Genomic DNA, 13994 nt, shown 5'->3' with positions numbered 1-13994 from the left:
CTTCTAGCCCCCTATTAATCAGGGTTTCAAACTCGATCTAACTGGTTGTTAAACTGAGCACGCACAAATGTGATCCCAAACAAACCAATGAAACATTTTTTTAAATAATAAAATTTTAATTTTTTTAGACTGAAGAAATATATTGAAATTCAGAATAATCTATGTATCAGATATTTTAAAATAGGAGATATCTGAATTAGTTCTCATGGCAATAACAAGAAAAGATCATTAAATTATCCCCGTAACCACACTGCCAAATCAGAAGTCAGCTTTATCGTTGTGGGATTTTATGATTTATGGATATAAAATTAAACCTTTCTACTGTCCAAGCATTGCAACGTAAATGTTTTGTATTTCAACATCCAGAATGTTATAAATCTTTTGTAAAATCTGCAAATTTGGATCTGACTATGTATAATATTTTGACTGGATTTTAATTGTTTTACCAAGATTCAAGATTTCAACAACAACTTGCAAGTGTTAAAGAGAAAAAAACACAAAGAATATGATTTAGTTAAATTGGACTCCATTGAAAAGTGTATTAAAAAAAATCTGTAATCTTTCTTCACTCCTATGCTCATCTCATGTTAGTTTATCTTCCTTATTTTATTGTGGTGAGGACATTTCTCAATTGTAATGTGTGTCACGTTTAGCTTCAGATTTACTCTATCTAAAAAAAAAACACAAATTGCTTTATGAAAACAAAGGAGAATCTCTTGGGAACAGTATAATCTTTGTGAACGTTATCTGTACTCTGATAAAGGAGCTTAGAAAAAGAAGAGGCTTTTCACTCACAGTAGTTCTTACTAGTCAGCAGGGGGCAGTAACACACCACTAGAAGGGGGAAATGAAGGAGAAATTGGAGAGGGAGAATGCAAATGAAACATTGGGATGAGTTGAAGTTTGATAAGGAAAGACTTTGTTGTTTTTGCAAAGCTCATTTTTACCAGGCATTATAAAAAGTGAACATATTGACGACGTAGTGAGCTGTAGGGGAGCTTTGCCAAATTGGCCGGATTTACTTATTATTTACCAGCAACATAAAATGAGCTAAAATGTTTTCACTTGTTTGGACTCACGTTAAAATATAGATAGTTGTTGTTGCATTTAATTTTTTAAGTGAGTGCAGTCTGGGGTTTTGCACACGGGCACACCTGATGTAACAGAATGAGTACAATGAGGTATAGTGTTGGCATGGCGTGTAAGTCGATTTATAGCCTTAGACTCATGAACCACTAGATTTTTGTATTTATCAAAGTAATGATGGAAACCAGTGATGCAGAATCAATGTATTATTTTTGGCAAAAACTGCTTCATCAGGTTTGGAGATTATGTTACGAAGTATGGTAGACCCCAGATATCTCCCCAGAGTTTATTCTAACTTTCTTTTTTTTACCAGTCTAATTATGTTCTCACAGAGATAGCTTCTGTTTGAAGGGAACTTTTGATGAGTGTGGAAACTTTGGGGTGTAGCCCTTGTGCTGCCCTTGCTTGGTGATCTGTACCCTTCTCACATGCACTTCTGCATTAATTATTCATGTATTCCAACATATTGTACAGCCATTGACATTTTAAGTTTTCTTGTGGAAAACGGCTTGATTAGTTCTGAAGTTTGGACTCCCCTTTTTTGTCCCCTCTGCACAATAATAAGTTACTGTTTTCAAGTGTTTCTTTTCTAAAGATATAATTGTTCTTATTTCCCAGGACGCAGAGTACTATTCCGTAGACCTGGAGAGGGACAGTAAAGGTTTTGGCTTCAGCCTAAGAGGAGGACGGGAGTACAACATGGACCTTTACGTGCTGAGACTAGCCGAGGACGGGGCTGCTGTCAGAAATGGCAAGATGAGGGTATGAAACTCACAAGTTCCCTCTGATCCTCTACTAAGAACATTTTGTCAGGCTAAATTTCCTCTTTTCGCATTATTTATGAGGCCATTTTATCAGCCAGCTGTCCCATTTACACAGCCTCTCTGTTGCAGGTGGGGGATGAGATCCTGGAGATTAACGGTGAGAGCACAAAGAACATGAAGCATTCACGAGCCATTGAACTGATCAAGAACGGAGGTCGAAGGGCACGGCTCGTCCTAAAGAGAGGCGACGGATCTGTACCTGAATATGGTAGGTTAAAATACAACACCTGTGTTACTCGTCTTCCAGTGAAGAACAGCGTAATTTTTTTTCCTGTCATACAATCAGAGGAATAGAATCCATTCTTAAATATATTTCTTTTAAACTGATCAATTTCTTTGTAGTATATTTCACGCACAAGAATATTTTCAGGTAAAAGATAAATAAATGTGCATTTTGTTTTATCACCCTTATCCCACAGAAAATTTTTGAAAAATCCAACTTTTAAATGAATCCAGTTATTCAGTTGGACAAAATGTACTAATAAAGAGAAATTAACTTATATGTCCCAGACTTACTGGCACTCCTGCCATCAATATTTTGTACAACCTCCTCTGGGAAGTAGAACAACACTTGGCCTTACACCTTCATAAGCTTGAAGCACAGAGAGAGGGATCTTTCTTTTTTTTTCAGCACAGTCTCTACAGACCTGCCATGAGTTGTTAAAGGGGCCACGGCAACAAATCTCATTTCCCTGTGGTTTTGGGGGTATATTATAGTCTGTTATGCACTGATAAGGCCATTTGGATATCAAGAGTGGGTCCCAAGGAACTTGCTCATGAGTGGTCAGCTTTGTTTCTTCGCTCAAACACCCAGATCCGAAATCAGTTTCTCTTTCTGTGTAGGTTATCTCCCCCCCCAGCTGATCTCAGCCGGCTCATTTAATGGCGTGTGTCGTGCTAGCATGTCTGACTGCTCCACTCGAGCAGAGGATGGCTACTAAAAGGGGAGCTTTTATGTGAGAAGCTGCTCAAAAACGAAGAAAAGTTTCCACTTACTCCAAGAGAATGAGAGAATCAGAGTGGCTGAAGTTCATTTAGGGGGGAGGTACCACACTATTATAGTTAAAAGTCGATCCGTGGTGAAGTTAGTTTTAGGTTGGATATTGGATATTCGTGCTCCGCGGCCTCGCCGTCGTCTGCCTCCTGTTCGAGCCGATGCAGGGAGGCTGATCTCGTGCTGCCGCTCTCAGTCTGCTCGCTGGCCCGCAAATCATAAACATCCAATATATCCAACCTAAAACCAACTTCACTGCGGTCCAGTGTGAGACTGTGTTATGTCCATATGTTTAGCACAATTTACTGATGTGAATTCAAGTCAGGGTTTTGGAAAACACTGCCGCGGACCAGGGACTTTGGTACCACTGTGTGGATGATGAATTAAACCACTAGGTTAAAGCCTTTGGTCAGCTTGGTCTCGCCTGTCCAACGTCTTGCAGCACAAACACTTCCTTGTGCCATTATAATGGATTTGTAAGGGAGTGTTGCAGTGAGAGGAGAGATATGTGGATGGAGGGGGGGGGGACTTTGGAGGCATGTTTTAACCGGTTTCTCAAATATGGCTGTAGCCAATCAGAGTGAAGTCAACTAGGTAGAACTGCATATCATTAATGTACCCAAGCCTTTTACTGAGAAGGGACATTTGGCCTGACAAAACAACAAATTGACGTTATTTTTTTATGAAATTCTTTGGAGAATTAAGCAATATCAACTCCATTAAATGGTTTATACAGTGATGTCATGGCACCTTTAAGTACTCTTTTCCTAAAGCTGGTGTCGGTGATTTGTCCGGAAGTTTCCCCAAGTCCCTTTTTGAATAACTGCGCATGTGCAAGACCGTCTAAACTGCTCTTCCGCTCTTCAGGGGTTCGTGTGAAAAAAATCTCCCAAATCCACTCTTATTTCTTTCTGCTGAGGCCTTCCTCTTCTTCTAATAAACATGAACGCGGTTCGTATTATCCATGTTCATATATACGTTGACACTCTACAATGAACGGCTAACCTATTCGCAAAGCTAGCCGGCTACATAAACACTAGAAGTGCTCATGCACATCCAGCAGGTGGAAACTCAGAAGGTAAGCGCGCAGACACTGGTGTTACGTGAGCGCGTCAGGATGATTGGCATGTGGGACAACCAATAGATAAGGCAATACCCCCTAAACTTGAGGGACAGAGGGGCGTGAGTATATAATGTCTTTGGGTGAGAGCAGGAACAAAACACTGACAAATCCATGCCCTTTGGATCCAACAGCAAAGATGGTTATAGTTTTTACAGGCACACACTCCTACGGCCTTAGTAAAAGAAATGTGCCCACAGCACCATAGAGCCTCCACCTTGCATAACAGTGGACTTTAGGTGTTTTTTCCACATATTTATCCTTCAAAACCCACTTGATGTGTTTGTTGCTGAAAAGCCAGACCACAGCAAACGGTTTTAGTTAAAGTCTCAGAAGAATTTAGGAGACTCTGCACATTTATGATAGCAGGATAGAAAAGGTTTTTTTACAGGCATGCCTTTCCAAACTACAGGTTGGATGTTAGTTGGCATCTAAAAATTGTTTAGGAGACTCGATGACCGCAAGATTCTCTGTGGGCTTTGGACATGTTTTTAACGTCAGGTCCTCATCCAGCCTTGTGTTCAATTATTGCTCTGAGTGTAGATATTTAAAAGTTTAGATTAGTAGCTGCTTTGTTTTTGAAGAGCAGCTAACACAAACTGTCACGTCATGTTTCAGAACAATTGTCATTTCTCTCACTACGGAATGAATGTACTCGAGGTAACGTTGGATTTTTCAAAACTTTTTTGCTATGGTGCAAAAAGATTGATGTATTTTAAAGCTTTTTACTACTTTTTAATTTTAAGTCAGTGCCAATAAATGAGGGGAAGCTGTGTCAATAATATAATATTTAATACAAAAACCTGTTTAATGGGTTTCATTCAGTAAGATCTAAAGTTGATCTGTAGATCCAACAATCCTGCTGCTCTTTGGAGCTGTGTTCTCTGCTGTTGTATTACTTCTCATGTTTATCTACAGGTTTACGCTGGGGATAATTTTTAAACACCTTTTAAAAAAATGAAAGTGAAGAATATTCTTATCTTTCACACCAAATCCCTTCTTCTCTCAATGGATGTACTGTAAAACAGCCTCTTGTCTGTTCTATTTGTTTTCTTCTCTCGCCTCCTCCTTCCTTCTCTCTGATCATCTCTTGTTGCTGGGCTCTTCCTCCCCTCTCCAGCGATGATGGCTCCTCATCTCGCTGTTGGTACACTGAGGAATGACAAGATGGGAGAGCCCTGTTTCTACCTAATGGGCCAAAATCAGACAACGGTTTGTAGTTAAAAAAAAAAAAAAAAACTCTGTCCCAGTTCACTCTCCCTGTCATCTCCCCTCTCCTCACTTTGAGTTTTTCTACAGCCCTCCAACTCATCCTGACCTGCATCCTACTTTGTGTTTTTGTGCGTATGTGTTTACACAGTAAACATACTTTGTCTCGTCACGCTTGAATTAAACTGTACTTATGTGGCTGCTGTCCGTCCATGTGAACCCTGCCCCTCTGCCACATAAAGAAAACCTGTTTTTAATGGAACTAACTTAATGCCACCACTCATCACATGCTGCTGCCATAGCAACCAACCTTTTGGCAAACATTCAGCCAAATGCACTTTTTCTTTTTTCTTTTTTGGTTTGTTTTGATGTACCTTTTTCATACTGTTTTGAATGACTTCCTAGGCGCCTGCTGTGTCATTGATAACCGCTGCCCTGCTCTCGCTGATGTAACCTACTGTTCAAACCTGCAAACTCAACTCACAGATAAATTGTGTAGCTTTTGTTGTTGTTGTTGTTGTTGTTGTTGTGCATAGATTTAAAGTTTAATCTGATGCATCAGTTTAGATAAGACTATTTTTATTTATTTTTTTCCCCCTTTGGCTGGGATACATGCAGCACGTTAAAAACACATCTCTGCATGATATTCATCGCTGCATAGACTTGTGTTGTGCAAGAAATTGCTTAATGCAATGGGGAAATCATCTGTGCTAAACATAGTAAATGTGTCTAAAATCTATTTGGATTCAGCAAGTGCTTCCTCCTTTGTCCTTTCCTGCAGACGGCAGCAGTGACGGGTACCCTGCCCCACCCAGGGCACAAAACACTCCGGAAGTGAGAAGCTTGCCACCCAACAGCCGATACCACACCTCATTGGAGTCCAGTTATCCACCAGACCTTCACAAACCATCACGCCTGGAGGAAGCTGCGCGTGGCCGAGGTATGGACAAGAACAGGGACTGGTCCGGCTCGGATCTGATGGACTTCCATGGCCGGCAGTTTAACCCCCATCTTCATCACACCTGGAATAACAGTCACAGTCAAAGTAAACCCCGACAGCAGTCTCCCGACAACAGCAGCAGCGGCGGCAACAAGAAGAGCCGAGGCCGCAAAGTCAAGAAGTCTGATTCGGAGAGCGGCATTTCCAAGCTCCTGAAAACTCTGAGGAAGGACAGCTCGGGAAAGAAGGCTGCTGCAGCTGAAAAACTGCGGGGCCGAGAGCTCTCGAGCAGCAGTTCCACTCTAGACACAAAGTTTCATCTGCAGCGTCGTGGCTCCCTCGATCGGTCACAGACCAGGAAGCGTAACTTGTCTCCAGATCGCCGGCGGGCGAAATCCATGGACCGCAGGGCAGATCGCGCGCATCGGGACCACACACCTGAGAGGGAGTACGACGACGGAGGGTTCCTCTCGGTCACCCCTGAGCGTAAGCACTACGAACGGAGGCTCCTCAAGGAGTCCCCGATAGTCGGACGAGTCAGCGAGGCCTCCACCCCTGAGCGCGTCAACAACGGCGGGGATTCTCTCTCCAGAGGCCGCGCGTACGAGAAAGCAACAAAGAACGGCAACCTTCTGAGAGACTCTTCCCTGGAGAGGAGAGAGGAGAGGCATCGGATGAACGGGACAATGGAGAGGCGATACAGATTGGAGAGAGACTCTTCCCCTGACAGCAGCTACACCCAGGACGAGCTGAACTATGCAGCAGCACCCAGACTGAAGGACTACTACAGCATGAAGAACAATGCTGCACACAACAACGCTACCTACAACAAGACAGGACACAACAATAACGCCGGAGGCCGCAGCTCAAACCAGATCCCTGAGCCCAAGAGAAGGCTGTACAGAGAAAACCCTAAAGACCTCAGTATATAGAGAGGGGCCAATGTTCCCTTCGCCAATCTTTCCTCTGTCTGTGCAAACTACGTACCATACACTGGAATTGGACTTGTAACGATACTAACTCATACTCTTTATTTGATCCAATTGTTTCTGAATTGATTTGATTGACTAAACTACTTGTGGTCCCATCCAGAGATTCATAAATCAGCAGGGGTACAATCCTTCTATCAGTTTATACTGGTTGTGTTGTCATTGTTCTTGTTATTTTGAACATAACAAAGGTTGTTGTACTGTAGTAAAGGTATTGTATGTGCCTGCATTTGATATTGCTTTTTTTGTAGGCATTGCTGAATTTAACTATTTGTTCCCTTCAGAGATCTGAATAATGCTTCCATTTGTGGTAAATCCTAATTCCTGAGCTTGTTTTTAAAATTGTTTTAGGTGTCCTTTTTTGCTCCTGAATTACTGAAACTATAGATAATGATGGTTCAAAAGAACTGTGGAAGTGAAGCAAAGCTCTACATTTAAATTGGATGGTGAAACTAGAGCGTTAAATTATAAATAGTAATAATATATGAAATTTCCTAATTTTGCTCTATTTATTTTGAATTTCACTCCTGTCTTGGGTGAGCTGCATTAAATCTTTAAGGGCTGAGGGAGAAATGTGAGCATGCTGTAGCCTACGCCAACTTGTGTTGCATCATTGTTTGACAGCCCATCCCCTTTCCTAGGTAAATATTTTTCAGTCTCAGAGGCCCTGTCTACACCAACACAGATATTTTCTGCTGTGCTTCCACCTACCATCCACTTAAAAAACTGAGTTTTTGATTTAACAAAAATATATATCTAAAAATGCTTTCCGAAGTGTAGATTTTTAAAACCTTTGGACTATAGATTGGATGTCTGGATATTATTTAAAAATAAACATTGTCCCAGAGATTGCCTTTTCACATACCTGTGACTGTTCCTGTGCTAGAAACCACAACATCAAGAGAGGCGTTTTATAGGTTTTTCCAAATCTGTTCTGATCTGTCCTGATGCTGTTTCCATTTAACTTTCAAAATATGCATAAAAAATTTAAAGGGCCTACGTCCTCATCTTTATAACCTTTACTTTTGAAATGCGATCAGACTTGTTGCTCATGTTTAATATATCTATTTTCATGGATGTCTAAAATCTGTGGTTTACCTTGGAATTGAGTTGTTTATGAGAAAACGCTTTCTGAAGTGAAATTATTTAGAGATGGTTTGTAAAAAAAAAAAAAAAAAAAAAAAAAAAAAAAAATTGTAAATTGGATATCTGGTAATTAGCAAATATGATGACGTTGCAGATGTCCACTCTTGCTTTCAAAGGGGCAGTTATTTTTTCACCTCTTGTTTTGTCCCATCTCTCCTCCCATCTAGCTTCAAATTTAAGACGAAAGGTTTCAGAGGTGTGAGATCAAATGGCTGATGCAATCAAGAGAAACACAAGCCACAACTGTTTTGAGAGCATCTTTAGCACCGCTTTAACCAACATCGAAATTTCATAAAATATGTTGTCAATAATGTCAGTATTATTACCACCTACTGGTGAAGCATGGTTATTACAACGTCAACAGTAGGTGGTAAAACATTTAAAATGGAACTGCTGAATGCAGACACCATTTTTCAAACACAAATAACAAAAAGAAAACAAGCACACCCAAAATATCTGGAGTACTGTGGCCAGGGTCCGAGATTGTTTCCCCTAACACAAATTGCTTACGGCTTCTATAGACTGAAGCAATTTCTTTCCACTATGGCCAAATCTGTTCATGACAAAAATGAGTTGCCCAAAACTTCTTAAAAATCATGTTTAGTGATTTTGAATAACCTGCATTTTGCCATACTACCAGCTGAAGCTGCCGTGAAGTATGATTGTTCAGATATGCCAAAAAAAAAAAAAAAAGAATTACAATTTAAGCTGATTATTCCTGTGCAAGAAAGATGCATGTGTAAGTTAAAATGTAGTGTAACTTTGTTAGGCCTAAGAAAAACACTGTAATCCTCCACACTTATCTCCAGCTCAGTACTCATGTTTATGACACCCATAGTCCATCTCCTGGGCCCTGACACAACGAGCTGATGAGGTTTTGTCGGTACGGTAACGTACGGGGAGTCCTGGTAGACGAGGCAACTAAATCTGCCACTCTGAGCCACGCTGTCACGCCACTGGAGTCCAACTGCTGCTTTTTTTGTTTATTTTTATTTTATTTTTTTATTTGTGTGATAATTCTATGTTTTGATTTTTTTGTTTGAAAACTAAAACTATATATTGGATGAACCACAACAAATGCATTGTTTCATCACCAGTGTCACTATGGTACTGTGTTCAAGAAAAATACAAAGCCAAACAAAAAAAAAAGGGAGCAAGTCAGAGAAAGAGAGTCACATTTAAGAGGTTTGCCATCACCTGTAAAGAGTTTTCTTCCTCCCCCCCACCCCCACCCCCACCCCACCCCCCAATGTAACTACTAGGAACTCGTCAAGGAATAAAATGTTGCCTTTTTCTTGCACAAAAGAGAAATTTATGAAGAACCTCAACAGTGAGGAATGTGATATTGTGTTTATATCTCTGAAATGGACCTGATGATTTATGGTAAATATGTTGATTTACTCTGGGTCAGGTATGTAAAGACATTTTAAAAATGAAAGACTGTATTTGGTCAATCAAAAGCTCTTAAATGGTTTGAATCTCTCTATCGTTAGCCTGCCTTTGTATTATAAAGCACTTGTATGCAGTCCGTGTTCTTCAAGCATTATTTCTTGCAATGTGCTCCAGACATAATGCTGTCTCTGTGTTGATAAAAGCAGTACATGTATATGGGCCAATTTTTTATATAACTATGCATATATAAATACTACATTGTTCATAGCTTTATTTGACCCATGAAGCTATACATAACATTAGTCAAAGTAAAAGTAGATGTGGACTTATCCAGCTTCTTTTCCTTCAGATGGATTACAATGTATATGTAGCTATCAAAAGAAGTCTGTGGATGCTATTTTTATTATCAAATAAAGTTTTCCATACAAATTCAAACAAATGTCAGTTCTCTACACAGCTGCTTGTCCCAGGAGAAGCTTTTTTGGGTTTCTTTGACACTTCCAGTTAAAAGTGCACCAGTTTAGACACGCACTATATTTCAGTATATAAGAGACAAAGATTTACCAATTCTGTTACTGCACACACTTTCCCACATTTGTAAAAACCTACAAAACAGACACGGATGTTTTCCTAACTCTCTGAAGTATTTTTTAATTTCTGCACCCACCTGGATCCTTTGTTCACAGTTAAGTGCTATTTTAAAGATAGCCATATAAATATCATAAATCTGCACATTTTTTTTCTCCAAATATTAATAAAGTTTTTATTATTTAAGTATCTATGTTGGTAACCATACCTTACAAAACATAATGTTTAGCTAATTTTCAGAATCATTCTGAATGTTTTCACCCCTAAAATTCCAGCTTTACCTGAAATCCTCTTTTACCTACACATCCTCTGATGAAAACTGGTCCTTGTCTTTGTCAGCGTTGTCTTTTTAAAAGTGCCTCGCACACTTATTCATAATCTCTGAACACATCATCCCCACGGTGAAACACGGTGGTGGTACCTCAAATTAAACATATATGACCAGGTTTAGTAAGAATAGCTGTTCACAGACTCTATCCTCCCAGTCTGTTCAAGCTTGAGCTGTGTTCCAAAGAAGGCTGTGCATAAATGTTTGCCTCTAGATGTACAAATGTGGTTGAGACGACGCAAAAGAGAAAATGTAGCTAAAAGGGGTTCTGTACCTTACTAACGCATGCAAGCTGAACACAAATGCCTGCCCCCTTTTTTCAGAATTGTATTACTCAAAAAAGAAACCAATTATGGACTACTCATTTAATATGAGATCATATTTAATATTTAACAATATTAAATATGATCCAATAAAATCTTCAACTTATCTAAAACTATTTTTGCTGAAGCAGCTTATTTTTAACAACACCTTATAATCAATTGTACCAAATTAAAAATCCTCAAAAATTCTCTGGGTGTGAAGGTGGTATGAATGTATCATTAATAATGTCAATCTATTCACTGAGTAAAAAATCATATTAAAAAGTAAAATTAAAATAAATCACTGCCGCACAGAACACCCCTTTTTTCTTTCTAGTAGTATTTTTCTGCTAGTGTTCCTTCCGAAGGTTTTACAATTGCTTTGAAATGAATTTTTCTGAAAGTCTTTATTCAGTTGCGGCGACACATTTGAAAAGTATTGTGAAAGGATCAGTAATGATTCATTCTCATAATAACTCTTTGGATCCGATGGCTCCGGTTTACTTTAAGTCCTTTCATTCAAAATTCATGCAGGGAATGAAAAGAATATTAATCTATGACTCAATAATTTATACACATGTAGTCACGCAGAGCTCATGTTTTAGTAATCATTTTGGTTTTATACTTGTTGGAAAAAACTACCTGTTAAATTAGGATATGTTTTTCATTTTTCTGTAGTTTTACCGTTGTTTCCTGGTGAGTTTTAACTTCAGCTTTCATTTCCCTGTACCAACAGTAGTTGTCCTTATTCATAACCTTTGTTTAAAGGTCTCCTTTGTTAATATGGATTAGTATTATTCCTTAATCTTTATTGACCTTTTATTTGTAAGACTTAAGATTCATCATCAGATTAAGCTGAGTGTTGTCATGTACAGATATGTTTATATGTATCCTGGGTAAGAATAATATCATAATCTCTTTATTAGGCTAAGATCTAAATCCAAGGTGACCTGTCACTCAAGTGAGAGATCTGATTTGCAGGCACCACAAAAGGAGAGTTTTAAACATCACTTAAAGGTTTAGTCAAATTCTATGTTTCCAATGTACACGTAAACACCACCCAACCAGGTTCAAAGTAGAAAAAATGGAAACTGACTCTCAAGACATAAATGCATTTTGAATAGGTCATTCACATTTATTTATTTGAATAAATATACTACAGTCATATGAACTTTTCCACCCATGTTATAATTAAAACATAAACAGGATGAGTCATTTGCAAAGTGCGATTTATTTTACGTTGCCTTGATTACATGCCTCTACATTCAAAAATAAGCCAGTATCATATAGGATCCAACTGTTAGATCTTTTACATCTGTTACATCTCTTTTCCTTTCATCTGAGGAAAAAAAAGACTCATAGATTAAGTTGGATATTCTGTACATACAGGAACAACTCTGTAATGGGCTGACCTTTCCTGCAACTGTCTTTAGGTTGAACCAAGTCGTTTGTAAAAATAAAAAAGAGGAAGGTATTGCTGTAGACATTAGCCTTCAGTCGTTTCCCTGGGGGGGCAGAAGTCTTCTTCTTGGATAGTGGATTATGGAGCCTTTGCCAGTTGCTCCATTTATGCAGGAGACACAGAGCTGGAGGACACAGAGGAGGCCTCGGTTTTGGAGGCAGTGGTGGAGGCTCCCTCCTCCTCTTCAAAGGGATTCTTCCCGCAGCACAAGGTGGTGATCATGCAGTGGCGGAACTGCTTGTTCAAGCAGATGTAGATCAGTGGGTTGTAGATGGAGGAGCTCTTGGCAAAGAAAGCTGGGACGGTCATGAAGAGAGGTCCAAACTCAGTACCCTGATTTGTGAAGATGTACCAGGCCACGCCGGCGTAGGGGCACCAGCATACCAGGAAGCCAATGACCATGATGATGACCATACGGGTGACTTCCCTCTCAGCTCTCTGGGTGGTCTCGGACTCCTGCTGGGCAGCAGCAGCCTCCTTGACGGCGCAGAGCAAACGGCCGTAGCAGAAGAACACAATAACGAGAGGAATGATGAAGTGGCAGACGAACATGTAGACCACAAAGGACTCATTGTTGAAGCCCTCTGCCCGGGTGTAGTAGTCGACTCCGCATGAGCACTGCATGCCCTCTGGGATGTAACGAGACCAGCCGACGAGAGGGGGAACAGCACAGGCAGAGGCCATGACCCAGGTGAAGGCCAGACCCATAATAGCGTGGTTCTCAGTGAAGCGGAAGTTGCTGATGGGCTTGCAGACAACCAGCCACCTTTCAATAGCCAGCACAACCAGTGACCAGAGACCGATCTCACCACCAAGGGTAGCAAAGAATCCTTCCAAATTGCAGCCAAGGCGTCCGAGAACAAAGTAGCCATGCATGGAGGTGTACATCGTTGTGGTGAATCCTCCGAACACCATGAAGAGGTCAGCCACCGCAAGGTTGAGTAGGATGTAGTTTAGAGGGGTTCGCAGTTTCTTGTGTTCGATGGTGACGTAGAGGGTGAGGAAGTTGATGGGGAAGCCGACGAGAATGAGGAAAAACATGTAGGCGCCCAGAGCAGCGTAGGCTGCAGGGTTGACAAGGTAGTACTGAGGGTATTCATAAGGACTCCGGACAATACCAGTGGTATTAACCATAGGGACATAAAAATAGGGTCCCTCTGTGCCGTTCATGGTTGCGGCTGGCGGTTGCTATCAGCCCCTCGGTGGTGCTTCTTCTGGCTGGTCGAGATTATTATGGAGATGGACCTTGCTACAAATGGATCTGGTGGCCTCCGACGGGCTTTTAAAAGGCACACCTTGGATTATCACCTTCCAAATCCGTCAGCACAAACTGATTTAGGCCACAGTTAATATCTAATCCAGTCGTCACTGCAAACATAACTGACCACTCATCAAGATATTAAGGTTACACCTGCTCATGCCCGTCTTGGAGCTGTCGAATGGATACGTTTTACAAAGCATGATTACAACAAGCCATATTGTGCACAAAAATAAATTGTGCACAGCCAGTTCGATTTAACATGGTGACTTCAACACTCACTTCTGATGTCCTCTCTAGAACTTACTTGAAACCTGAAAACAATAACACATCCTGATCACCAACTGGAGGTCTTT

At 40.4% G+C, this 13994-nt stretch overlaps 2 protein-coding genes across 14 annotated transcripts in view; one reads left to right on the top strand and one right to left on the bottom strand.

Moving 5' to 3' along the window:
• The window catches only part of LOC105926066 (membrane-associated guanylate kinase, WW and PDZ domain-containing protein 1), a 144806-nt gene extending 134671 nt beyond the window's left edge, over nucleotides 1-10135 (top strand). For 11 of the 13 annotated variants that reach the window (XM_036138854.1, XM_036138852.1, XM_036138846.1 and 8 more), the window contains 3 exons: nucleotides 1705-1848; nucleotides 1980-2118; nucleotides 6015-10135. In XM_036138854.1, coding sequence (XP_035994747.1) covers nucleotides 1705-1848; nucleotides 1980-2118; nucleotides 6015-7105 — 1374 coding nt within the window. In that variant the 3' untranslated portion in view covers nucleotides 7106-10135. Of the gene's footprint in view, nucleotides 1-1704; nucleotides 1849-1979; nucleotides 2119-5144; nucleotides 5237-6014 lie in introns of all 13 variants that reach the window. The other 2 variants (XM_036138858.1, XM_036138867.1) reach the window with 1 other exon arrangement.
• A 1893-nt stretch (nucleotides 10136-12028) lies between these two features.
• LOC105926116 (rhodopsin) lies at nucleotides 12029-13647 on the bottom strand. The gene has a single exon (XM_012862322.3). It carries the CDS (start codon nucleotides 13548-13550, stop codon nucleotides 12486-12488), a length of 1065 nt encoding a protein of 354 aa, XP_012717776.2. The 5' UTR covers nucleotides 13551-13647; the 3' UTR covers nucleotides 12029-12485.
• Nucleotides 13648-13994: the final 347 nt, after the last annotated feature.

The sequence above is a fragment of the Fundulus heteroclitus genome, chromosome 1, assembly GCF_011125445.2.
Source record: "Fundulus heteroclitus isolate FHET01 chromosome 1, MU-UCD_Fhet_4.1, whole genome shotgun sequence".
NCBI classification, from domain to species: Eukaryota; Metazoa; Chordata; class Actinopteri; order Cyprinodontiformes; family Fundulidae; genus Fundulus; species Fundulus heteroclitus.
This window is presented reverse-complemented; position numbering and strand designations above follow the sequence as displayed.